At 54.7% G+C, this 24,800-nt stretch overlaps 10 protein-coding genes across 10 annotated transcripts; 4 read left to right on the top strand and 6 right to left on the bottom strand.

Moving 5' to 3' along the window:
• Positions 1–1,144: 1,144 nt before the first annotated feature.
• On the bottom strand, positions 1,145–2,759 carry LY79DRAFT_506438 (glycosyl hydrolase family 61-domain-containing protein; the record flags this gene model as incomplete). The annotated part of the gene is made up of 2 exons (XM_060553720.1): positions 1,145–2,511; positions 2,582–2,759. 2 exons carry the CDS (start codon positions 2,757–2,759, stop codon positions 1,145–1,147), a joined length of 1,545 nt encoding a protein of 514 aa, XP_060419015.1.
• Positions 2,712–3,702, top strand: LY79DRAFT_285613 (uncharacterized protein). The gene has a single exon (XM_060552155.1). The coding sequence runs from the start codon at positions 3,070–3,072 to the stop codon at positions 3,631–3,633; it is 564 nt and encodes a 187-aa protein (XP_060419014.1). The 5' UTR covers positions 2,712–3,069; the 3' UTR covers positions 3,634–3,702.
• Positions 3,703–7,837: 4,135 nt separating this feature from the next.
• LY79DRAFT_506170 (chaperonin 10 kDa subunit) lies at positions 7,838–8,367 on the bottom strand (the record flags this gene model as incomplete). The annotated part of the gene is made up of 2 exons (XM_060553694.1): positions 7,838–7,900; positions 8,137–8,367. Coding segments are annotated over 2 exons (294 nt in total), but the record flags the coding sequence as incomplete, so codon positions are not given.
• Positions 8,368–8,798: 431 nt separating this feature from the next.
• Positions 8,799–11,986, bottom strand: LY79DRAFT_538784 (kinase-like domain-containing protein). The gene is made up of 3 exons (XM_060556773.1): positions 11,616–11,986; positions 9,914–11,264; positions 8,799–9,864 (listed from the first exon to the last, which is right to left on the bottom strand). The coding sequence occupies exons 1-3, from the start codon at positions 11,856–11,858 to the stop codon at positions 9,257–9,259; spliced, it is 2,202 nt and encodes a 733-aa protein (XP_060419012.1). The 5' UTR covers positions 11,859–11,986; the 3' UTR covers positions 8,799–9,256.
• Positions 11,987–13,065: 1,079 nt separating this feature from the next.
• LY79DRAFT_285468 (uncharacterized protein) lies at positions 13,066–13,901 on the top strand. The gene has a single exon (XM_060552154.1). The coding sequence runs from the start codon at positions 13,305–13,307 to the stop codon at positions 13,809–13,811; it is 507 nt and encodes a 168-aa protein (XP_060419011.1). The 5' UTR covers positions 13,066–13,304; the 3' UTR covers positions 13,812–13,901.
• Positions 13,902–15,277: 1,376 nt separating this feature from the next.
• LY79DRAFT_586904 (ribosomal protein L11) lies at positions 15,278–15,862 on the bottom strand (the record flags this gene model as incomplete). Its single annotated transcript, XM_060560702.1, has 2 exons — positions 15,278–15,610; positions 15,731–15,862. The coding sequence occupies 2 exons, from the start codon at positions 15,860–15,862 to the stop codon at positions 15,278–15,280; spliced, it is 465 nt and encodes a 154-aa protein (XP_060419010.1).
• Positions 15,863–16,145: 283 nt separating this feature from the next.
• On the top strand, positions 16,146–18,040 carry LY79DRAFT_538775 (oxidative stress survival, Svf1-like protein). The gene is made up of 4 exons (XM_060556772.1): positions 16,146–16,357; positions 16,419–16,634; positions 16,707–17,508; positions 17,566–18,040. The coding sequence occupies exons 1-4, from the start codon at positions 16,335–16,337 to the stop codon at positions 17,668–17,670; spliced, it is 1,146 nt and encodes a 381-aa protein (XP_060419009.1). The 5' UTR covers positions 16,146–16,334; the 3' UTR covers positions 17,671–18,040.
• A 295-nt stretch (positions 18,041–18,335) lies between these two features.
• LY79DRAFT_666069 (histone H4) lies at positions 18,336–19,324 on the top strand (the record flags this gene model as incomplete). Its single annotated transcript, XM_060563160.1, has 6 exons — positions 18,336–18,460; positions 18,526–18,557; positions 18,626–18,641; positions 18,933–19,020; positions 19,091–19,153; positions 19,220–19,324. 6 exons carry the CDS (start codon positions 18,336–18,338, stop codon positions 19,322–19,324), a joined length of 429 nt encoding a protein of 142 aa, XP_060419008.1.
• Positions 19,325–21,013: 1,689 nt separating this feature from the next.
• Positions 21,014–22,544, bottom strand: LY79DRAFT_506619 (acetyltransferase; the record flags this gene model as incomplete). Its single annotated transcript, XM_060553741.1, has 2 exons — positions 21,014–21,903; positions 22,430–22,544. The coding sequence occupies 2 exons, from the start codon at positions 22,542–22,544 to the stop codon at positions 21,014–21,016; spliced, it is 1,005 nt and encodes a 334-aa protein (XP_060419007.1).
• A 1,622-nt stretch (positions 22,545–24,166) lies between these two features.
• LY79DRAFT_538763 (uncharacterized protein) lies at positions 24,167–24,800 on the bottom strand. Its single transcript, XM_060556771.1, has one exon. It carries the CDS (start codon positions 24,625–24,627, stop codon positions 24,172–24,174), a length of 456 nt encoding a protein of 151 aa, XP_060419006.1. The 5' UTR covers positions 24,628–24,800; the 3' UTR covers positions 24,167–24,171.

Below are 24,800 nucleotides of genomic sequence, written 5' to 3'. Positions count from 1 at the left end.
CAGGCAGTATATCGGTATTCAGTGTCTCGGCACCACATCCCACATGGAAGAACATACGTCTGAGCTCTGCAATCTCTCAAAAGCACTTGAAACCGACCTAGGATTTGTGCCCAGTCATACTCATAGAATAGAAATAAATCAAGTTGGATTCAGGCGGGTTTGAATGGTGAAACGGGCCTCGGCTAGGTGAAAGCCACGGTCATCCTCTTGTTGGTTGATACTAGAAATTGACGGGAGGCTTACGTTCTCCAACGGCTTCTATCGAGCGGCCGTCACAAAGGACAAGTCAGCAGATCAAGAACCGTCTAAGAAGCAGGTAATTCGAGAGGTTCGATTACGGTCGAGCTACTAGCCGGCAATGGAACCAAACTCACGCCCACTTTGTTCAATTTGCCTTGGAGGGCCTTGATGCAATACAGTCTTACAGCGCCCGTATCGATGGCGTTATGTTTGCTCTGCATCTCTTGGCCTGGCATAAGGGACATTTCTTGTTCATCCTTTCAAAAAAAAAAAAACGGGAAGACATGAATGGTCCACATGATATGTGATTCAAAGTCAAGCTGATGGGATGTAGATTCGCATGTAAGAAGCGAAAGGGCCTCAGGAACACGTCTCTCAATCTCAGGCATCTGATTTCTTCTATACTGCATTTCATCCTGAGAATTCAATGGCAAAGGTGTCCGCTTCATAAGGTGGAGAGCCTGGTACCAAGCAAACACAAGACAAATAACGGTGATGGCAAGCAAAGACGCAGCTTCAAAATCCAATGTTGGAAAGAATTGTACAGACTATATACAAGAATGTTACAGGAGAAAAGCAAACCCAGCGAAAAGACCCCCCAAACATGACCATGACTTCTTGTCCCGGTGCCTTTTTTCCCCCACACCGTCACTTATAAACCGCTCTCCTAAAACCCCTAGCCGTGATATGTTCACCAGTCTCGGCATTCCCTTCCCCTAGTAGAACCCATAAGAACTATGGGCTGCAAACAATTGCAAAAACAGAAATCTCAAAGCGAAGAGAAGGTATCCGGCGATGGAAAAGACCCTCGGTTGTGATTTTGTTTCCTTTTTCATAATCGTCATAATCACGGTCTTTTCTCTTGTTGTCGTGATGTGATGAAAAGAGCGGCGCGGCCTCTCTCTTAGTGTGTGCTCTTGCGGAGGCTGGCCGGCTCGAGGCAGAGACCGAACTTGCTCTGGCAGCCGCACGAGGGTCTGCACTGAAGGATCTTGCTGCCGCACTTGCCGCTGGAGGAGCAGCAGGCGCCGAACTTGCTGCCCTCGCAGGTGAGACCGGTCTCGCCACCGCAGGTGCCGTCAGTGGAGATCTTGAGGCCGTTAGAGGCGGTGGGGGCGGCAGGGGCGGCAGCGGTGGAAGTAGCCGGGACCGGGGCCGCAGAGGAGACGGCAGCGAAGGTGGGAGCGGGTTTGCTGGTAGCAGCGGGCTCTTCGGGGGCGTACTCGGCCACGGGGGTGGCGGCAGCGGCGGAGGAGGCGGCAGCAGAAGCCACGGCGGCCTTGGAGGGAGCAGAAGCGGCGATAGGGGAAGTGGCGGCAGGGGAAGCGGCGGCAGGGGAAGCGGCGGCGGAGCCGGTGTTAGAGTTGGAAGAGCCGCCGAGCAGGTTGAGGTTCACGGCGGCGGGGATGGGGCCAGGCGGGGAGGAGGTGGTCGCCTCCATCTCGATCTCGGGGGGACCGTTGAAGTTCTTGGCCCGGCACTGAGCCTCGAGGCCCTTGCACATCTTGTCGTTCCAGATGTAGCAGTTGCTGGCGCCGGTCGGCGGGGCCGAGTTGAAGCATTCATCACCCTGAGCGTAGCAGGCGTCAACGCCGGCCCAGCAGCCCGTCTCGGAGCTGTAGGCCGCGACGGCCTTACCGCACCAGTTGGCGTTCTTGATCAGGCAGTCGCCTGGGACACCATCCTCGAACGAGACGGCCTTGACGCTCAAGGAAGTGCCGGTGGGGCTGAAGGACTGGGGGCCGGGAATGGGGTAGGGGAACTTGGGGTTATCGTAGAGGTTGAAGTTGTTGCCGGGTTCAGAGCCATCGATGTAGCCGGGGATGCTAACGGCGTACTCGGAGGGAATCTCGAGGGCTCCCGAAGGGCCGTTCTGGATGTAGATCTGGGCGCAGCCGACGTAGTACTGGGGGTCCTTCAGGCTGACGGCCTGGTGGAGGGCGAGGACCTCAGTGCGGACAAGGTAGTAGCCAGCAGGGAGGCCGGAGGGGAGCTCGACGGTGAGAAGACCCTTGTTGTCGATGAGTTTGTCGACGCACCACTTCTGAGTGGATTCGTCATAGCCCTCATCCCAGATCTTGAACCAGCCGGGGCCGGCGGCGGGAGAGGTCATGTCGTCAACCTTCTTGACGTAGACGGCGCAAGGGCCCTTGTGAGAGGGGTCAATAGATCCCTCTTGGCGCTTGTCGGGCCACTGGCGGAACTCGAAGGTCAGCTGGGCGCTGCCGGGGGCGGCGCAAGTGTAGGCGGCGGCGATCTGGCCGTCCTTGCCTGTGAGAGAAGGATGAGTATAAGGGGGTTAAGTCCGGACGTTATGACGCCATGAGGATGGGTGACTTACCGCAAGCCATGTCCTGGCTAGTCAGCCCGGCGACGGGGGAGGTGGAGGTGGCGCCATCCTTGGGCATACGGATGCAGGTAGCATCGCCCTGGGACTTGCCGTTGATGTAGAGCTCCGAGAAAAGGGTATGGGCGTTGGCGGCGGAAGCCAAGGCGAGGGCAGCAGTGAAGAACTTCATCTTGATGGTTTGTTTGAGAGTTGGGTATCCTGGTGAGTGTTTTGCTCTCTGGTTGCGTGGAACGGAGGCGTTTCTGTATGCGACTGAAAGCAGGCCTGCTGAAGTCGAGATCAATGGAAATCGATAAGAGTTTCGAAAAAGGGCGAAGTCGACCGGTCTAGAAGGACTGAAATGTAGTTGGTTTCGAGGTGTAAGCTCTGGGCTTTGCCTGTGTCAAGGAACGGACTGGTCAACAGTAACTTCGTGCTGGACGAGAGACTGAAGGGAGCAACGACTCAAAAAGATATCGAGGCTCAACTGGGTATAAGGAATGGAAGGTTCGTTCAAAAAGAAAGCGAACAATAAGGGAGTGTGGATCAGCGACCAGCTGTGTACAGAACGCGATGGGGTTGAGAAACAAAACAGGGAGGCCCGTTATCGAGGGCCAGAGATGGATTTATATCAACCAACCAACCGTTCAAGACCGCGGCCCTTCATGACCCAAGCAGGGAGGTCGTTTCCCTCTGCCCCCTTGTCCGTGGCCCTTGGCCCCCTCCGAGGCTCCGTCATCCTGCTGGAAGGAAAAATAAGACTAGCTGGGGTTTGCGCAGCGAATAGTGGCACTCTCACCCCCAACTCGCTGTGCGCCAAAGGCACAACCGCCCGCCCGCCCCCTTCCCTCCTTACACTGGATTGGATGTATCCGTACAGCTCCGCTCCTGCAGGTCAGCCCTTATCCATTTCATCTCTGGCGCCTCTGGTACCTTGCAGCTGTCCGGGTCCTCACCCTACCCTATCTCCCTCCCCTCCCCTCTTCTCTTCTCCCCCTGATGGTGCGTTGGGCTTCCGCACCGGTTCCCGCCTTGCAGGAGGGTGCTACATGGAGCGGCGCTAGCGCGGTCCTCTGCCGAAGAGGCAAGCTTTGGACAAGGAAAATTGTCGCCGCTGGGCGACGTTCCAAGAGGCAAGGGGGCGAGAGTGATAGATGTCGCCATCCGCAGCTATGCCTAACCGAGGAACCGGCCCAAGGATTTCAGGCCATGGTACGGCCGGGATACAGGGGATATGCAATGAGAAGAGCAAAGCGCTCGCTCGTAAGAGAGGTGGAGGAAGCCTGGCCGACTGGAAGGATGCTGCCGCTTGTGTGCCTTTTGCCAAGACGGCCAGCATTGGCAAACGCCGAAATATGTTCTTATTGCAGGGCCTCGTGGCGTGCGCTAGTGGGTAAACAAACGGGGCGGGCAACATGAAACGAAAGTGGGCGGCGCTACGGATGGCGTCCCAACCCACCCTTACCCTTGCCCGTTACCCCTAGAAAACGTGGCGTGGCACCGAGTCGCCCGTCCCGCCGGGGAATTAGTGGGTGGCATTCCAAGGCAGAGGGCAAACCAGAGAAGCAACGGATCGACCAGGAGCCGAGATAGCGGACTACCTAGGTAGTGTAGACGCGCACTGTTGCTATCACTACGTATTCCAGATGGAGAAGAGGAAGTCTCCTCCGACCTAGGGGTCAGAGGAGCTGTACACGTGGGGGCCAGGCGAGCGCCTCCATACGTATACCGGTACTTGGCAACCCGCACAACGGTCTGCGCTCTTGTATGGGAAACTTCCTTTCCCAGGAAGCGAAGCGGCGGCAGCTGCAGATGGAGTCGTCTTGGCCATGCCGCGCTAGGAATTCGATTTTTTTTTTTCATCCTTTTCTTTTCGTCCCGAGAGGATGATGTGGATGATGTGGATGATGATGACGATGATGACGATGATGCTCTCTGTGTGTTTGTCTGAGCAGGCAAGGGAACATGTCAAACCAGAATTGAATCAGGGTTTAAGATTTGCCGATCTCCCTGGGTACTACTGAGTAGAGCTGGCCTAGTTGATGCCAGCGCCGGCATGGCCCAGGCTCGTGGAATGAGACGAGTCAAATCAAATCGATAGAGGCAACGGGAGGAGCCAGGGGTTTGGAACCAGAGGCGCCGCTAGCCATGCCAGCTTCCAACCTCCCCAGCTTTGGGGTTTCACTTGGCGTCGTTGTGCCGAGATGAGGCGTTTGGTCTGTTGATAATAGTGTCGGCAGGAGAAACTTGTCTCCTGGATAGGCAAGCTATCGACATCTGGTCTGGTCTAGTCTAGTCTAGTCTTCGTTGGTCTGAAGTCGCGACGGTTCACTTTATTTAGTACGGAGTACAGGGGTAGCGAAGAATAAGAAAGCACATGTCATTGCATCGAGGTGGGAAGATGACGGGACGAACCATTCCAGTATTGAAACAAGACATTCAATTAACTCCCGCTTCTGGGCTGACGGCTGGGCTCCCGCCAGGCATATCCGCCGCATGCTTACGGCATCCATCCGTACCTTAATTGGCCCCAAACACGCACAAACACAGTATAGTTTGCACATCCTTTTCTTAAACCAACGGCTTTGAAACAATTAGAAACGAACACTTAAGCACACTTAAGCACTCATAACGTCCTTAAGCCTGACTGCAAAGTTGCGCAAGCTACAAAAGCAAAGACCAGGTCAAGGAGGGGCAAAAGGGAGTTTCAGACACCCGGACCAGGACCAGGACCAGGACTGGAACCAGAAACCAGATCCACGATCAGATGGGCTCCTTCCTGATCCTCCCTCGCAAACAAAGTTCCCATCTCTTCCTTCCCGTCTACATCCCTTCCCTGTTTCTCTACCTCGTTGCAACAATCTTTCTCTTTTCTTTCTTTCTTTCTTTCATTCACCCATTTCCTCTGCTTCTGTTTCTCCAGCGGCCTAGCTGGCGACCAGGAGTCACGCGCGGCAAACACACTGACTGGGTCGTCCCAAATATGCCGTGCCGCCGCGCTGTCAGAGCCAGAGACAAGGACTCCTCCATCTTTGTCTCTTCAGAGAAGGGGGGAGGAAGGGGGAGGAAGGGGGGGGGGGTTCACGGGATCAACATACAGACAGACGCCTCTTTGCTCCGATTGGCAGCTGGGAAACACTCACATGGCGCATACGCAGCCGCCGTGTCGCCAGCAGCCGCCGCCTCCAGACCCTACAAACAAACACTCCGTACACATCTTACTGCATGCAGTGACACCAACAAGCTTTCGCAACTCCGCTCTTCTGTTACAGATGAGCCGCCGCCCCCTCCCCTGAATCAGAACGGGAAGAGAGAGTCACCAATCGATTCGCTCCCGTTGATCGTAACAAGATCCCGAAAATCTCGCAGCCCAGCCGCATTCTCCACAATCATGTCATCAATTCCCTCCAATTCCCTCATGGATCGTATCCCCTGGCCTCTCTATTCACTAGGTTAAGAGAAAAAGGGGGTTGAGAGGCATCTCGTCAGGGGTCCTGTTCAGCGGCTGGGCTCCCCGTCCTCTTGGGATCCGTCCGCTATCCATCCCCTCTGACCCGGAGTTCTTGTCATCTCTGTGGACAATACACAATCTCCTGCTGTTGCTTCTTCCCTGATTTCCTGAAATTGGCTATATACCCCCCGTAACTGTTTTGTTTATCCCCCAGTGCTGCCTTGGTATTGGGCGAGGGCACGGACAAGGACCTCAGGCTCCAACATGGCCGACTACTTCGTACCTAGCTTCCAATATCCGGGCCCCCATTCCGTGTATCCATTCACAATCCCATTGTTCCAGGGACCGACCGCCACTCACCTTCGACATCATTCCACCTAGGCCCTCATTCCAGCAAGAACCCACGTGCGAGGAGGAACATGCCAAAGGGAAAAAAGAACAAAAAAAAAAACGGGTAGTGAAACAACAGGAGTTGCTCGGCCACTGGCCGAACCTCTTTTTACATGCACTCTGATTGATTGCCTGGCCGCCGACGTCCGTGGTCCTGTCTACCCATAGTCGCGGGTCCCGGGGAGGGCCCAGCCCGCTCAGACATAACACAACAATGGCTATGTGCGTGCACCTGCAAGGGAGAGAAACGCTGTGGTGCGCTTCGTAGAAGCACAGCAAGTCTGCCTTGGCGAAAAGGGACAGGCCGTTAGTATAGTGAGTAGCTGACGTACATCATGTTGTGGCCACCAGACATCTGAGTCCATCGGAGCAACCCCGTCTCTGGCGAGGTTGTCTTGCGTCTGTTTGGCTGTCTCTCCGTCTCGGGCCCGACGGAGACTGTGGAAACGGGCAGACACACACAAACACACACACAAACACACAAACGCACGCACGCGCACACCGAGTAGCTGTAAGTATCTGATCCTCTTTATGTCTACAAGCTCGCATCTCGCAAAGCCCACAGTTATATCGAGGCACTGGCGTCTCCACCCTCGAAAGGGACACCCGCAGTTGACCCTCTTCTTGTCTCCCTTCCTGGGTCAGTTGTCGGGCGGGTGTGCAGAGGACGACGGGCTTGCACGCCCTCGCCAAGGGTGTCATCTAGCATGTCTGGATAGAAGCAGCGTCCATGGCCATCATACGGGTGTCAACATTCTCCCAAACTCTAGCTTGAAACTATCAACGAGAGCACATGGGTTCCCGACATTTTCGCCCCACATCATTCATCGGCCCAATGCTGCAAATATGCAGAACGCCCAGCACATCATTCAAAGTAGCCTCACGCCGAGATGACACGTTGTCTAATGGGGTGCTTGCAAAGTGACAGAGAGGAGAGGTTTCTTCGTGAATCAAAAACCCCGGCGAATTGAGACATGGCGTGGCCATAAGCGACAGCGAAGACTAATGGAGTAACCTCCCTTCTCCCTCGAGGCCATGCCCACTACCCTCGTCTCCCGGCGTCATCGTAACTCTGAGAATACACGCTTAAAGATTACAACATGGTCTATGCAAAAGCTGCCCTCTTCCAATTCCTCCAGAGACAGTTTTCACGTTATCCAATCGAAACAACGGCTGGCCTTGTTGTCCCTTTCGCTTTTATGTTTTGTAATTTCTTTTGATACACGGTATTGTACACGCCAAAATCTCGTGGGTATCTATTACGGCCCTAGCGGCCTTGGACTTATGCCGACTCATTGATCTTGGCGAGGATCCTGTTGTGGGAAAGCACATAAATCAGCTCATCTGATCTCCTAAGGGCATGGGAAGCCGCAGCTTTGCGCCACAATTGTATATTGGGGGGGGGGGGGGGGGGGGGGGGTTCAAACTTACTCGCTGTCGCGGAAGAGGTGGTACTCCTCATCACCAACCTTGACGGGAGAGCCGCCGAACTGCATTTATCTCGTCAGCCGTCAAAGTCTCAATGTCTCACTCGTCTTCGCCCCATCTCCTCGTCGTCCCTCCCATCAACTTGGCAATTCTCCCTAGCAAGATGCGTGAAAAGGATTGACAAGTAATGCGTCGTTCTAGGCGACCTGCATAGTCCCGAGGTCGCAGGTGCATTTTGTAACTACAAAGGCGGGGGGAGGGGGGGGAGGAGGAGATGTATTCATCCATCTCGACATACCTGGGGGATCAGGACGCGGTCGCCAGAGTTGACGCCCATGGGTAACCGCTTGCCGTCGCGGTCAAGAGCACCGGGGCCGACGGCGAGAACCTTAGCCTCGTTGAGCTCTTTGACGCTGGACTCGGGAAGGAAGATGCCGCTGGCGGTCTTGGTCTCGGCCTTGACACGCTGAACAAGAACGCGGTCCAGAAGGGGCACGAGGGCGCGGATAGAGCGGACGGAGGTGGCCTGCAAACACACTTCGAGTTAGTGACCAGAATATATCGCAGTGGCTAAGATGTTAATGGCCAACGTAGCATCACTCCGCGATTACCGAGGTCCCGAGTACAAGTACTGCGGCCGGTCAGGGAAGGATGCTGGCAGCTGGCCCAAGGGGGACCTTGAGGACATGATCCTACCATTGTGACTGTAGAGTTGAATGGGGATGGATGCGCAAGAATTGGCTGTGGAGAGAAACTGGCGGATGACAGACAGTCGAGAAAGAAGTCAATTCGAGGAGCGAGCTTTAAGCCTTGAAGCTATTCCAAGAGCTTCCAGAATGTCAACAATTTTTTGGGCCGATCGGTCAAAAGATTTCCCGATGCCCCACGTAGACCACCGTGCATATATGCAATGTGATGGCCGAAAGCACTGTGGACTGGGTACGCTTCATGCAGCCATTGCTTCACCCGTCCGGTCGATGTCGAATACTGATCCCATAACACGGCATTCGCTTGACGAACAAGAGGCGTGAGCATATTCTCGTACTTTATTCTTCCTCGGTTCTCGTTGCGTCTGTCCTAGTCAATTTCGAGTTAAGGTGACGCAGGGCGTGCGATTTGTACCGAATGACATTATCTACCTTTCTACCTAGTCTTCAATCGCCTGATACAACCTATTTTGAGCCGACAGTGTGGCATCTACATATCTCGAAGGAGACTCCTGTATCGCTCAAAAGAAAAAGAAAAAAAAAGAAAAAAAGGGAGCGGCGTCGCTGTTTTTCTCAGTGCCAGACGCTCGTATCATGATAATCCGCCGCATCCCCCTTCCGTCCCAGCTATTCCCACCCCTAGTCCCTTGACAACCGGAACGCCATTTAACATGCAATCTAAAGTTCTTATCCCACGTAGCCATCAAAGACCTACTTGGGTGGTTGAGGTGGCTCAAGGGTGTGGACGTGGTCCTCGGCGCGGATCACACGACCAGGCTCTGGCTGCTGACAGATGACCGTATTCGCAACCCATGGCTCATCCAATATTTCCTGCATCGTTGCGCGCTCCTTAACCTTGATCTCAAGCATGCGTCCGATGATGTGCCGAGATTCGCGAGGAAGCAGGCGCAAAATTCGCCAAGGGCCCCGTATGACCTCTTTCTTTTCCGTTTGCTGCCCATCGGCACGAGTTGATGCTTGTGCTGAGCTTCCTTGCGATGCCCGACCTTCAGCTTCCTTGTGCTCCTGCTTACGAGCTTGATGCTTGCCTTCCTCGAAGTAATCTCGATGCGGAGTGTTTTCGAGATCGTTGGTCGACTTAGAAAGCGTGATGAGCTTCTTGGGGTCGTGACCCGGTGTCGGCTCCGCCGCGAAGAGCTTGAATGAGTTGTCGGTCATGCGAGGGACCTTCCAGGGGAATCTTCGCAAGGTCATACAGCAAAAGATGATGGCAAGCGACCAGATGTCGACCGCCTGGGGGTCGTACTTTCGCTCGTCATAAACCTCGGGTGCCAGGTATGGATCGGATCCCACGATACCTACAACTCATCAGTCTTGTCTCTCAAACTAAGTGCAAGAGATACTCACCCGAGGCGAGCACAATGTCGTTCTCAAAGGGGTATTTGAAGACATGAGCGCTACCAAAGTCGATAATCTTCATGATACCGTGCTCACTAACCACGACATTGTCGAGTTTCAAGTCCCTATGCGCAAGGCCCATGCTGTGGAGATATGTCACGCCGTTGAGGATTTGCAAGAAACAGCAACCGACTTCTTCACGCGTCATTTTGCCCGTCATGACACAGGCAAAAAGGTCATACGGAGCGTATTCCATGACCTCGTACCACTTGCCCTTCTCCTGGAGGATGTCCAACGTCTCGATGACGTTGCCATGGTGCAGAGTCGATCCAACGCAGAATTCGGCCGTCAATTTCTTGACATATTCCTTTTCGGTTTCGTATGAATGTCTCGGCCGGAACTCCTTGACAGCGAAGACAACGCCATCGTCACTTCGCTTCATCAGCCTAACAGAGCCTCCAGCACCTGACCCGAGCACCCTGCCGAGCTTTCCATACTTGGAAGAAAGACCATGGTCATCCCCAAAGGGAAGCTGGTGTTGCGACCCTCTCGTAGGAGGGGTTCTAGCACCAGACCTCACAGAGGAGGGCGAAGCTTCCCTCTTCATCTTGTTATGCCCACCGACTTTGAAGAACCGCTTGAGGTCCGCAAATGAGCTTTGCCTGCTTGAGATACTAGCTGAATCGTCGTGAGGCACCTGCAGTTCATCGCCATGGCCCTTCAGGCCACCCAGAAGGCCCGAGTGTCGTTTGTCGCTTGCTCGGCCCAAGCTCGACGTAGAACCAGACGGCGACCCATGCTTGTTCTTCCTACGCGAGAATACAAATCTCGAGTCAATCTGGCCCCGCTGCGGATTCGACGGCGGCGGTTGGCGTTTGTGGGCGGCGTAAGGATCGTTGGCGTCCCCACCGGGCGTCATCGGCTTGGAGTAATACAGAGAAGCTCGAGACGGGCTGGACTCTCGCGAGACAGGAACGGATCCTCCTGCGCCGATAGAAAACATGCCCTTCCTGTGGGACCTCGTGTCATATTCTCGTTCCTCGGCAGACGCTGACCGTGTAGCGACTTCCTCGCTCGATTTGCCTCGGATAGGCATGGACTTTCTTGCCGACGATGGTGGTGAATCACGGGAGGACGATGCTTGAGGAGTGATGACGGAGGGCTCGCTTGAGGAAGCTTTCCTGTCCCCATCCTGATCCTCGTTCTTCTTTGCTGCCGGATCTGAAGGATCAGTCCCCGCCGGTGTCAAAGGAGGTGACTGCATTGGATGTGACGGACCAAAACGCGGCGATCTTGGCCCGCTGGAGTTCGGGGTTGGTAATCTGCTGTTGTTATCGGACTCGTCCTCTCGCGAGCAAACCTGCAAGTGACACGTCAGTAACGGAGCGGGTTGTGCAGGCTGGCGCGCGCGATGGAATGAAGAAGTTGAGTTGTCATCACAGGTGTGTAGGGTACCTGGGACGATCACGAGACTGATCAATGGAGCCCCCGGGTAGAAGCCCCCATAGAGAGGAAGCCCGAATAATCGTGGTGTAGACGAGGTGTTTGGAAGGGGGACTGGGAGAGGGGTCTAAACACTGAAGCGGTGTTGCTCAGTCTGGGGGGGTAGGCAGAGAGTGTGAAACGCGACGCATAGAAAACGCTTAAGCAGAAAGCAAACAGCGTCGAGGCTGCCGAGGCCAAGCACAAAGAGACGAGACGGAAAACATACGCGAGATGCAGGTAGCGAGTATGGTTCGAAGCCGAAGACATTCATCCGGCGCTGCTGCAACGGTGCACCTTGGAGGGATTTGGATAGGGCTCTCAGCTCGTCAGGCGTAACTTCGGCCAAGGACGCTCCGGTAGCGGCGTCGGTGGGAGACTGGGTATCTGTCGGTGATGTCGTGGTGACGGTTGGGGCGATCTCTTGGACGGAAGAAGCAAAGCGGACGGCGGGCGCATCTTGAGGGGGCATCTTGTCTCGGTTGACATTGGTGTTATCAGAGGCGTTGCAAGAGATTTCTGTGCATTGCGACAAGAGCAGCGGTCAGCACGAGATCTGCGTTGGCGAAGAGGATGAGGATGTGGGTGTGGGCTCGGAGGGGGGGGGGGGGCGTGAGCGTGGACGCGGAACATTGGGCGATAGTGTTTGTCTGTGACATGCGCAACAGACGAACCGAGGGCGGGGTTGCGCCGGAACAGACGGAAAGTAGGGCGTTTTGTACCTGGGACTCGTGATTCCTCCTTAAGAGGATCGCGGGAGGGAGACGGGGGAGCCATGGCCCCAACGGAATGACGCTGGTCAGCTGCTTGTGGGTGTTTGGTCGTCTATCGTCAAGAAATGGTGATAACGGCAGGGAAAGAGTAACAGGAGGAAAGAAATTCAAACCAAACGACAGAAAGTCGGGCTTGTGGGAGAGAGAGAGGGAGAAAAGTACTGTTACCCAGGACAGACAGTGGATGCCACCAATTGCGGATGGTGGGGCAAAAGCACTGGGTACACTACACTCTTACAACAGCTAAAATGCACCGCATGGGTAAGCGTCTCAAAACATGAGGTAAGGCCAAGGCCCTTGCGAACAGGATCACTTCTACCACCGCACCGCTTCTTGCTCATATTTCTCTTGTCTCTACCATTCCCGCTGGCCCGGTCGGCCTCTCAGGATCCTTCTGCGCACTAGGGGTAGAATAAAATGAAGAAGAAGAAGAAGAAGGAGAAGAAGGAGAAGAATCGTAAATGGGCGAGGCGGACGAGGAGGCTGTTCGCGGGCGCTCTTCTTGCTGCCCGTAACTCGCGCCGCGGGATTTCACGCCGGAAAGAGAAGGATACATCATACATGAGCGGGATGGTTTGGTAGGGAAAGGGTGCAATATGACTGGTCGACGCCATAGTTGCCCATGCCTCATCGGGGAAGCGGCAGACCGGATAAGGCACCGTGACATCGCACTGGAACATCTGGGTCGCTGAGAGGGGACCCAAGAGGTGGGGGCTACACTGCCTCTAACTGAGGTGGGCAGGAGATCTTTGAGGCTTGGGAGAGGACCTGGCACGCCTGGGAATGGGAAACGATACTTGGCAGCACGCCCAAAATCATGGATGCATTGAGCATATCTGCATCAGGAACCTGGTAGAAAGGCCCCCTGCCGGCCACTCCTGGCCCTGCCTGTCCCTGTGATGATCGGAATCTTCTATTTTGTCCAACCCCGGCTCTAGACTCGTCCATGCCGTCGTCGGCCGTCTGCTCTACGAAATGCCCAGTGTAGTTATGGTTCAGGGGTTGGGTTTATGGCTCTCGGCTTTCGCATCCGCCACATGCGACGGCAATGAAGCGCCATTCAACCACTTCATTTAGTCACTTTTTCATCGTTTTTACGAATCCCACAGGCTCGCAGGGAAACCAACCTCCAAGAAACAAACTCCATGGATCTTAATGGCCCGGCCTGCTTCGGACGCAGCCCGATCTCCACAAGGCAGATGACTCTTCCCTATTTAGAAAATCTTTTTTTCCCCCCTTCAGTTCCTCGCCTCCCGAATCCCAACTCCCGACAGTATCCAGGGCACATCCCGTCCGACACGTCAGCAAACACCCAATGCCCGCCGGTTAATTCCACAATGCACTACCTAGATCGGGACGAACGAGTCAAGCCCGCCAGGAAACAAATACAATCCAATCCCAACCCGTCTTCACCCTCCACAACAAACGGAACCATTACCTATGAGAACGCACGCCTGACATCCTACCATCTGTCGGCTTACACAAGCTTAAAAAGACCAGCTTTCCGTCAGGTTCGGCAATCAGGAGGGTGTTCTGGCGACATGACTAGCATCAGAAGTCTGAGCTTTGCTCCTCTTCTCAAATGTTCCTTGGGCCGAGACAGCACTCATTCAGAGCACATGCCGGGACATACCTCACTTGCCATTCCGTAGTACCGCCGGATTTCCGCTCTTAGACCGACAAGCCCAGTGGTGTGGATGCTGGTATGCTGCAGCTGCAGCATGAAAACGGTCGACGTTCCGTCACCTCACCGGCATCGCATCGTTTCCACTCTAATGAGGCTGGGGGGCGTTTGCTGCATATGACAGGCTGCTTCGATGGAACCTTTTACTCAGGCACGATGCAAAAGAAGGCCGCTGTTCAAGGGCAAAAAGGTGGACAAGCCATCCGTCGGGATTGCTATGGCCTGGCAGTGCACCCGCATCTGGACTCCAAGCTTGTCGCACCCAGCGGGGAAGCTGATGTGTTGAAGAACGGGACCCCAACGCCACTGCACCACAAAGGCTCTAAACCAAGTCTTGCGACGCAGGGCAAGGAGCTGCTGTCTGGCATCTCGCAGCACACGGAGCTTCGGCTGACTATCAAAGCTTCTTACTCGCATCAACCTCCTGTAGATCTCGATGGCGAGGGTTTCTAAAGACTTGACCAGCCCCCCCCCAGAAAGAAAAACCTGGCACGCCTTAAGTACTTTTTCCATACCACATCCACCCCGAGACTATTAACAAGTGTTTAATTAAATACTAATAGTAACTAGACTACAAGATGTAATCACGATAGAGGGGAAAACGTACTTGCCAGTGAGTAAAACAGCCTGGTATTGATTTCAATTAATTTATACAAGTATATCTATTTATTTTATATTATGCTGTTTGTAATAGTATAGGTGGTGTTAATGTGTCAGTCCCGTCTTCTTTTGTGCCAGGCCTGACCTTCCCCACTGATGCGCTGGCCCAGGCCGCTTGCAACGCTTTGTGTTTGTGTGACTGTGTGTGTTTACCATTGATCCAACTTCTCGCATTGGCTCAACGCGGCACGATGACGCCTTTCGCCCAACCTCTCTCGGCCCAGTAACACCAAGGCCTGGACAAACCCTTTCGAGATATCCTCCAAATATGGCGTTGCAGCTTGTTGTTCGTCATTGTGTAATGTGCGATGACTACCCCGTACAGAAGGCTACGTTCGGTTCAACGACTTTTGACTTGCATCGATCAGACCGCCAGTTCCCGTACTTCACCCACGGACGGCGGCTGACAACCCACTGTCTCGCACAAACGTCAAAGGTGAGAACGGACTTCGTCTCCAAATGAGACCATACGTCCGACGCCACTGCCCAGCTGGGACTTATGGGGTGCATGATGCATCTCTTCTGGTCTGTTATGTTCTGACCACGCGACGCTAGTGTACGAACGTTTGTGCCGTGCTCTGCCTTTGGGCTGGGCGATTAGGATTCTCATCGTACAATGCCTCCTGCTATTTTGCCCTCGCCTCTAACCTCCCAGTTATAGTACATAAAAGGCGCGCTTTTCTCGTTGGAGATGGTATACAAGAGGATGCGTTCTGCGCCTGACTCCGTGTTTATACATGGTTGAAAATGGACTCCCATAGGACGGGCACCTTCTCATGGCACAACATTGATGCCAATCGACTTGGCCTGGTAAATGACAGACCGGCAGAGTGACTCCAGGCTCAGGCCTGACAGGCGCATTTCGGACTGCTTGATCTTGGCAATCTCGTAGACGTGCTTCAAGCTAATCGTTCCGACCGTCTCTTTCCCGGGATTGCTTGCGCCCTTCCGCTTGCCCTTAACTATGGGTGCCTCGGCGGCGTTGAGGAGAAGCCACGATGTTTGCGGCGTACGAATCTCGAAGTGGAATGATCGGTCACCTCGGACGGTAACTCGACACGGCATCGGCGTGCCGGGGGTGATATGTGCTGTTCTTGCATTGAATTCCTATAGTGAGCAAAGACATGTTAGCATTGATATCGGCCATGGCATAATCGTGCCCCTTAAAAAGCACAGATGTTGGGCAGAGGGTGGCATGTGTTGATCGTGCCCCAGGAGGAGACTCACCTTGCAAAAGTCCATCGACTTGACACCCTTGCTACCCAGCGCAGGACCGACGGGGGGACTCGGGCTCGCCTGGCCAGCGCCCACGATGAGCTTCACGACCTGGTCGGCCATAGCCGCGCCTCGTTTCGACATGATGGCGTATGTGCGAGCAGCTCTGGTCGTTAGAAGGGAATCGGGTGTGGATGTGGGTGTGGGTGGTGAGGCAAGTATATGCGCCGCGGTTGACAGCTTCCCTCAATCGAACGACGGGTGTTTGGATGTGGAAAAATTTAGGAGCCTTATGCACTAGCCACGCACCAGAGGCCCAAGCGACCGGGGTGCCCGGGGAACGCTGGACCCACCGTGATTGCATTAGCCACAGCTTCACCGTCATTGGGTCTTGGGATGACCCCTCGGCCCCTCGCCCCTCCGCTGGCGCTTGTTTTGGGCGGTCAATTCAACTTCCTCTCTCAACTGGGTTTTTCTCTTAAGAACACATCGAGAAGCTTGTTTTCCTTGTGAACTGTATAGACTCGTTGCTCTTTCACAGCCGAACAACCGCTTCTTGAACCACTCCGTTCCTTTTTTGTCCATTTCTCTCCCTCTCCCGTGTCCTGCCGCCAACATGTTTAAGTGGGCGCAACAAAAGTAAAGCATCTGCTGCCGTCCTCTCTTACGTCTTTCAAGGCTAATCTTTCAATAATTTCAGGCTCGCCGATGTGGCTGGTACCCAAGAGCCCATTTACGGTCCAACCGCCATCAGGTCCGTCGCCGAGGAGGCCAAGACGACTACACATACGGAGACGACCAAGGATGACCTGAAGTGGATCGCAGCCGACTCAACTTCGGTTGAGACCCAGAGCTTCTACTTGATGGCTGACAACGGCCACCTTGGACTGGCCCAGGTCATCTACAGTAACGTCGGGTACGGGATAGCTTCCGCCTCTCAGCAATCATGATGTCTTCTGTTTTGGCTGACCTTCCTACCCCGTAACAGCGGCATCCGCACCACATGCCAGTTCAATGCCAAGATCTTCTATCCCGAGAAGTCGAAGCCCACCCTCTGGGAGACCACGCAGCTTAACCACCACGAGGTCAGTGAGGACCGCATGTCCTTTTACGCCGATGACTGCGCCGTCGAGCTGTCTGAGGACGGCTCCTACTACACGATCAAGAGCATGAATTCGGAGAACGCCATCGTCAACCTCAAGGTCACCCGCACCTCGCCAGGCTTCCACGCCGGAAAGACGGGCAAGACACTGTTCGGCACCGACCTGTCGAAGCCTTGGGGCACGATGCGCCACGCCTTCTGGCCACGATGCGTCGTCGAGGGCACTATCACTACCAAGGAGGGCCCTGTTGACTTCACCGGCCGTGCGTTCTACGTCTACGCGCTGCAGGGGATGAAGCCTCACCACGCGGCGGCCAAGTGGAACTTTGTTGACTTCCAGGGCCCCAACTACTCGGCCGTCATGATGGAGTACACCACCCCGCCCTCGTACGGCTCAACAGTCGTCAGCGTTGGTGGTATAGCGAAGGACGGGGAGATGATCTACGGCGGCGTCACCCAGACGGCCACGCATACCAAGGCGAAGAACGACTCGGTCAACGAGTGGCCGGAGCCCGAGGAGATCAAGTTCACGTGGTCCGGCAAGGACAAGGAGGGCAAGGCCGTGGAGGCCATCATCGAGGGCCCATTGGGAGAGCGCCTCGACAGAGTGGACGTCCTGGCCGAGGTTCCTGGCTTCGTCAAGAAGATTGTAGCGGGCACGGCCGGCACCAAGCCCTACATCTACCAGGTAAGCCACCTTCTGCGCCATTCCAAGTTGTGTAGAATCTGCTGACAACAGCTGCAGTACTGCCCGACCAAGAACAAGCTCACCCTGAAGCTCAAGATTGGAGACCAGGAGATCTCCGAGGAGGGTCTTTGCTTCAGTGAAGCCACTTTCATCTCCGAATAGACCTGAATAATGAATTGACGACGGCAACTGCTTGGGTAGATGTTGCCGGTCTGGTTAGGCGTTTAGACGGTGGCTCTATGGTCACTCGTTCCTTGGTTACACGTATCCTTGTTCTATAAAACCGTTCTAATAACAAATAAACACTTTCCATGTTCTGATTAAATTGTTCACCGTACCGCTTCTTTGCGACAGAAATACAACGGCGCCCCTCCGGCGTGACTGTGCCTGAATCCGGGGGATCTCCTAGACCCTGAGCCCAGCCCCAAGGTTCTGTTTGAAACAAGACATCTGACAGGCAGAGACGACACCACCTGCCAATGGAATCGCGACATTGGCGTACAGTACAGTGAGTGCCTGTACCAACCACGCTTTCCACGGTGTTTCTGCACGGGACAGGTGACCAAGCACAGGCCAAGGGCCTCCGATAAGCTCGATAAGGATATCTACCTATCCAGGGTACACTGTACGGAGTAGGTAGGTGTGTGTTGCACGCGCCTTCCAACGTTGATTTCCCCACCTCCTTCCTTGCCCTCTCCCCAAAGCCACACCTACCTCCACCACGCAATACCCTACCAGCGCCTAGGCCTAACAACGTGCAACACGACTGTTTCTGCGTCAACATAGCAACCTACAAAAACCTTGGTATCAACTGACCATCATTCACAATGCCGCCGATGATACCTTCGCGCGGCGGCCCCAGCGGCATTAAACGGGGTACTGCGTCTAAAGTGCCCGCTGGAGGCAAAGGAAAGACGATACTTCACGGCGCAGTGGGTGCCAAGCGACATCGGTAAGTTATTCCTCACAGGTTTTCGCTTCTCCCAAGTGGGATTTTGCTACTGACTAGGAGAATAGCAAAATCGTCAAGGATTGCATCCGGGGTATCAGTGAGTAATTCTGATCCACTTGGAGCTTACACACATATATGAACCGAACCACGCTGACCTCACTATAGCTAAACCCGCTATCCGGTATGTTCAAGGAGCTCCTTGTTTATCAAGCTCTTAATGGGCTTCACTACTGCTTCCCATACTCCTTCGTTAATGGGTCTATCTCTGTCTTCTTATATAATGAAGAAGAGGAGAAAGAACCCAATCCTACCTACTTGCCTCACCGGGATCTGTCTGGTCTTAGCCTTCCGGCCTTCTTCGCTCACGCACCCCATTGTTGCCTCATTACATTTTAATTCAACCCCTCTCTCTTGTATCGTTCTTTTTCTTCAACGCAAACGCTACAGAGTGCTAAACTGTCACCTCACTTAGTCGTCTCGCTCGTCGTGGCGGTGTCAAACGTATCTCTGCCACAATATACGACGACGCACGATCCGCACTTGACGCCTGGCTGAGAGGTGTAAGTCTCACCGCCAAATTCCTGGCGAACCAAGACGTATATTATGGGCCACAGTTGACATCATCTACAGGTTCTTAGAGACTGCGTGGTCTACACTGAGCATCGTGGTGCCAAGACTGTCACCATCCATGACGTGAGTTGACAAACAGCATCCTAGTACCCTTGGGTACGTCAAGTCATGCTGCTAACGCATTACCAGGTTCTTCACGCACTCCGACGTAAAGGAACGCCGATCTATGGATTCGATCCAGATACGTTTGTCGAACAAAAGACACGCAAGGCAGCGGCGGCGAGCGGCGAGTGAGCGCCTTGCCTATACCAACGGAAATTCTGACAACCCGCCGCGTTTGTTTGTTCCTCGATTCTTCCTCGATTCATGGCGTATTTGGAGTTATGGGCCTCGCAAGCGATAACACGAGGGCAAAGTGGTGGCTACACAATGACATGTGTCGATTTTTAATTTCTGGTCTGGGGAAGATGACCCTGAACTTCGATCGTAAGGACATCAAAAGGGGATGGATGGAAGCTGTAACCACGGTTTATCTTCGCCTCGATGGCTTAACTGTCTCGGAAACGACGATTGTATGTTACCGGCTTTGAAAATGAAACTCGTAACAGAGTTACCGAGCTGCTCATCACTGACAGAGAAAGCACAGGTCCTGCATGTATGTTTTTGCCTGTGTAGGCTAGACGTCGAGAGGGGGGCTTGGGCGGAAGCCAACGGGGCTCTACTCTGGTAACCAGGGCTTCAAAGGACATCGGGATTGGGATAAGCGGGACGATATCTCTTCACAGTATGAGTGACAGTGTTCGGCCCATTGAACGCAAAAATGAACAGAAGAGACATAGTTTGAGCACCGGAATGGACGCAAAACCCACGTGCTAGTTGGAGAGGAGATGACGTGGGATAGGTCAATGAGCAAACGAAGCGTCTGCTTTCCGTTGATCTGCCCGACTCTCGCAGACATACGTAGCCGGGGGCGGCTGGGTCCCTCCGGGAGCCTGCGCAGGCGGAAACGGCGTGGGGCAACAGGCTTTTTGCCCAACACTGAACACAACGCAATTCCTCTCTTTCTCCGCAAGAAGAACACGGCGCCGCCGAAGCATCCAGGCGGCCGACCCTTGCCCACGGGCCAGGTCTGCCGCCGACTTTGGGATTCCGGTCCCGGACCTCGACCTAGCCGATAGGACCTTTTACGAATAGGCCGGTGCCCCGGTCTTGTGAAAACCGCCTGATCCTGACTCACAGCCAGCTCCGTTACTACTATCTCCCTCACAAACCCAGCGCGTCGAGGAAGGGGGATCAAAATCAGAATCTGCCTCGTCGGCTAAACAGCACCGAGGCCCCAGCTCGGCACCACATACCGTCCCGTACAGCACTCCCCAACCCCAGTTCTACGGATTTTGATCTTCAAGCAGGCCGGCTGGCATAGATCCATCGGCTCTGGGGAGAAGAGGGAGGGTACACCTACGTCGTCAGCGTCACGGAAGCGAACTAGGTAGGCGGAGAGGCCAGCATGGCAAACGAAGGGATCCAATTAGGCAGACAAGGCGAAGAAGAACAGGAAGCTCTCGAGCTTCGTTCTACGTTCCTTGCAAATCTAGTAGTACTAATGGTATCTCTCGACCATCCCTGTATCTCCGAAATCAAACACGGAGATGTTTCCCGTTCCACCTTCCGCTCTCATGTGAGGCAAAATCAATTAACACCGCCGGCAGCCGCAGTAACGAGGGGTATCGTTTGAAAAGAAAAAAATGTCGAAGAAATCAAGTTCGAAAGACACGAAGAAAGATGCCGCGAGAAGTGGCTGCCTGCCCTGCACGGGATCCTGGGGTATAACCGTTCCATCCGACGTCGCCGTCCAATCCGTCACCGCCATTCCGCCACAAAAAGAAAGAAACAACCCGCAGCAAGCAATATCAGCCCTAGATATGTATCATTCCAAACCAGGTCCGAGTACACAGCTCAAGGCGAGAGAGAGTTGTGGGTTTTTCACCTCTTCTTCTTGGCCATATCCCGCTCGGCCAGCACGCCGTCGAGTGTCTTGGCGGCCCAGCGCTCCCTCTTCCTGAAGGTGCCGTTGAAGAACTCGGGCAGCACCATTTGGCTGTTGGCATGCTCGAGCGCGAAGCCGACCTCGGCGTCCTTGCCGCAGCGCTCACGGGCGATGCGGACGGCCTCGTCGAGCATGTCAGTGCCGACGCCCTTGCCTCGGTAGCGGAGCTTGGTCGTCCAGGCACGGATGATGCCCTTGCCGCCACGGAAGCTGCCGGCCTTGTTCCTACGCTTGCTGCTGAAGGTCGTGGCGGCGAGAGGAATGGCGGGCTCGAGGTGCAGGACGAGGGCGCCTATGATCTCAGAGCCGAAGCGGGTGCCGAGCACGAGGTCCTCCTCGTCGGGAGAGGCGTCCGGGTGAGGCCGGATGAAGGACCAAGATATCTGTTCGGCGAGGGGCAGGTAGCCGCTCGTCACCCAGCGGATGGCCAGAAGGTAAGACATGATGATACCGCTGAGGAGGGTGAGAGCCATGCCAATGTCCCGTTGCCGGCCGTAAGAGTACTGATAGGCGACGGCGAGGGCCAGCGCAAGGCCGGCCAGTGGAACGGGGTGGAAGACGAGAGCGGAGGACGCCTGCTGGCGCTGCTGGGCAACGGAGTCGGCGACGAGGCGCAGCGCTTCGGCCTTGTCCTCGCGGGTGGAAAGGACCTCGAGTGACAGAGGAGGAATGTCATCGAGAGGCTCAAGTGTGTGAGACGTTGCCAGCGGAGAAGGTGCGGCGGGTCGGTGGCTGTTGTGGGCAGCACTAGCCGTGGGCTGGAGTACTGGGGATGACATTGCCGAGGGGTTCAAAACCAGGTTGGCACGCAGAAAAGTGAAGAATGCTGAGGCAGCTGTCAGTACGGTACGTTGAGGTCAGGTAGAGAGTTGTGTCGATGAAGGCAGGTCAAATCAAGGACGTGAGAAGTCGAAGTAAATCGAGGCGCGCTAGGATGATGAGGCCTGGGTTATGTGTAGTGGCAAGACAGGATGAAAAGCTTGTCGAAACTTCGGACGAGATGAGGTGTGCGTGATCACGTCCAGGTTCACTCCTAGATTGGTCGAGTCGCCGAAGAGCCGACAGGCGGAGCCGGGAGAGCGGTGGAAACTTTCGGCGCTTTTGACGCAGAATCCACGCACAGAAGCACTCGGAAGAAGGTTCTAAACGGCTTGCCCAAGCGCTGGAACGGTGCTACACGATGACGGCTTTCGGCTTGTGGCGGCTCAAATGTCGGTACATGCCAAGATGCAGCAAGGGGAGGTGTTGAAGAACAAGTGGCCAAAGGAAAAGAAAGGAGAGAATACTCGTGGGGAGAGGCTCCAAAGCAAGACAATAAAAAAGACGAAGAAAAGTGGACTGGCTCTTCTTACCTGCACTTGTCTTGATAGCTGGAACGGCATGGTTGAGGGTGTCGGTAAGGGCGTTGTGTGAGTGCCAGTTACTCACATTGAGCTCGCGAATGCCCATGTGGTGCTGCGACTCCATCTTATTGGCTTGCCGGTTCAATCGGGTCGGTCCAATTCGATGGGGTTAGGCGTATTATGGTGCTGGGGGAAGGTCGCTTCGCTTCGCGAGTTATAAGCGCCTTATTTGCTGCCGAGAGAGAAGCGCCTGTGGCAGGGGGGACGGGCAATAAAAGCAGCTTGATTAGCTGCAAATGGGAGACAAGAATAAAAATTAAACATAAAAGGTTGGAGGTGGCTGGCTTTTTAGTGGCGGCAGCTGGCGACAGACGATAAGCGCGGCGTAGGAGGGCTCGGCATCGACAGGTCTGGATAGAAGACGGATGGATGCTGGCGTCGTGAGTATAAGTCGAGATTTTGGCGTGTATGTGGTGTGTATGGTGTATAATGTGTGAGAAGAGCGAGAGAGACCCTGTCACGGTAGGAGGGGTCGAAACATGGACCGTCGGTTCGTTCTATATATCCTCTGGGGGGGGGCTCTGACGATGGGCACGGCGCGTAAACGTCACCGCACGTTGCTCGTCCTTGACCTTTAGGTTTTGAGGATGATGGGTGGCGGGGATGGTTGAGGCTGGATTCTCCGGGGGAGAAATGCGTTGACCGTTGCGTTATGCCGTTGGCTTATAAGTGGCTATCGCCGGCAAGGTTTGGTCTGGTCTGGTCTGTGTCTGTTGGTCTTGGACGGTCTGTTGGTTGCGTCGGCCGTTGGACTTGCACCCACACTCGGACGAAGAGATGAATGAATAATAGCCCGCGCACCCAGTCGTCGGGGATCCCGTACCCAAGTTTCGAACAGAGGTAGGGGACGAGGATGTGTGGAACGAACGGGGTGGCTGGAGAAGCAGAGGCTGAAAGGATTAAATAGGGAAGTACAGGAGGGCCCGGGTGGTTGGTTGTTCTCTTTGACCCCTTGGTCCAGCAAGTTGGGGGCACGATCCGTAACAAAAATGGGAAATGAAGCAGGGCAAGAGAAGACTTGGGGCCTGGGGTCAAAAAATAAAAAATCTGCAGACAAAAAATAAAGGTGAAATTTTCTGAAGGGTGGGTGGACTTTTGGTTAAGTAGGAATGGCAGGCAGGGAAGCAGGTGTGTGTACTCCGTACGGATACTTCGTAGTGTAGACTGGATCCGCAGGCCTAGACTGGATGGTCCGGGGGGGTGGTGAGTGAGCATGGATGGGATGGACATGGTGAGAAAGATTGTCGTCGTCGTGTGCGTACGCGAATGGGAACCTCCTTCAAACCAACGTCGAAACGAAGGTACCTCCACCGCTAGGTACGGCACAGCTTAGGTAGTCAGTCTCCTGCACTTCTACTTTGGGCTTGACAAGAGGTCCCTTTCTCCTTCAGCTCGAACCGGGGTGTAAGGGAGATGGCCATATATCCCCCCCCCCCCCCCCCCCCCTGCTTCTCGTCCTCGTCTTGTTCCAGCCTTTCAGGACGCCGTAACTCTGGAAACCCCCACCGCCGAGTGGGCGTCCTCCTCCATGTGTGTATCTGCCATGTTTCTTGTTCCGCCGAGGTGCGCTAGTTCTTGTTGATGGCTTGACGCTTTGTGTATCGACTAGATAGCTACCTAGATGCAGAGTGTGCGTCTGCCCATATCAACCCTATTATCCGCATCATCGGATCGGCTGCCACACTGGTTGGCTATCCCCCCCCCATCCTATCCTTGCCCTGCACTATATCTTTATCTACACTTTCTGTTGATGCCAGTGGTTGAGAGCGCATGTGTGAAAGATGCATCGGGTCGCACACAGACACATGCACATACAGGCAACACGATACGCCCGCGTCTGCGAAAATTGACTGACTGGCAGACAAGACATCACACCGAACCCCCACCTCCCCGAGGCAAAGGTGCTCTCGGAACAGTGACAGCGACGGTGACAGCGACAGCGACAGCGACAGTGTCACGCCTGCTAGGATGAGCGGTGGGGGAGGAAAGGATGCCGTGACTGCTGCGCTATTACAAGAAGCATGGCAAATCCCACATACGCGAGTTTCCTGGTGGAAGGCCTCTCCTTCTCTCTCTTTCTCTTTCGCTACCGGTAGGGGTCTTGGAAAGCTTCTCAGCCTCTGACAGGCTCGATAAGGCGGCACCATGGCCACACGCCAATCATGTTTGAAGACACCGCCGCCACGGCTTGTCAAGCCCAAACCAGACCAGCCTATGCTAGCGACAGGGACCAACTGACGGGGGTTGTTGGCCCGGGCACGGGTGGTGGGTGGGAGTCTGCGACCTTGCCCAGACTTAGTGTACGTAGTAGGAGGGGTGG

Source organism: Colletotrichum navitas, assembly GCF_030913465.1.
Source record: "Colletotrichum navitas strain CBS 125086 chromosome Unknown LY79scaffold_5, whole genome shotgun sequence".
NCBI lineage: Eukaryota > Fungi > Ascomycota > Sordariomycetes > Glomerellales > Glomerellaceae > Colletotrichum > Colletotrichum navitas.
Note: the sequence above shows the minus strand (reverse complement) of the source record. Positions and strands in the feature narration are given on the sequence as shown.

Excerpts from the sequence above, each read along its gene's own strand:
- LY79DRAFT_285613 (XM_060552155.1), top strand. The coding sequence starts at position 3,070 with ATGGAAGGTTCGTTCAAAAAGAAAGCGAACAATAAGGGAGTGTGGATC.
- LY79DRAFT_538784 (XM_060556773.1), bottom strand. The coding sequence starts at position 11,858 with ATGCCCCCTCAAGATGCGCCCGCCGTCCGCTTTGCTTCTTCCGTCCAA. Across the intron at positions 11,265-11,615 it reads ACTCGCTACCTGCATCTCGC|GTTTGCTCGCGAGAGGACGA; the intron begins GTATGTTTTCCG and ends TGTCACTTGCAG. Across the intron at positions 9,865-9,913 it reads CGACATTGTGCTCGCCTCGG|GTATCGTGGGATCCGATCCA; the intron begins GTGAGTATCTCT and ends GATGAGTTGTAG.
- LY79DRAFT_285468 (XM_060552154.1), top strand. The coding sequence starts at position 13,305 with ATGGATCTTAATGGCCCGGCCTGCTTCGGACGCAGCCCGATCTCCACA.
- LY79DRAFT_538775 (XM_060556772.1), top strand. The coding sequence starts at position 16,335 with ATGTTTAAGTGGGCGCAACAAAA. Across the intron at positions 16,635-16,706 it reads GTCATCTACAGTAACGTCGG|CGGCATCCGCACCACATGCC; the intron begins GTACGGGATAGC and ends ACCCCGTAACAG. Across the intron at positions 17,509-17,565 it reads CCAAGCCCTACATCTACCAG|TACTGCCCGACCAAGAACAA; the intron begins GTAAGCCACCTT and ends CAACAGCTGCAG.
- LY79DRAFT_538763 (XM_060556771.1), bottom strand. The coding sequence starts at position 24,627 with ATGGTGCCGCCTTATCGAGCCTGTCAGAGGCTGAGAAGCTTTCCAAGA.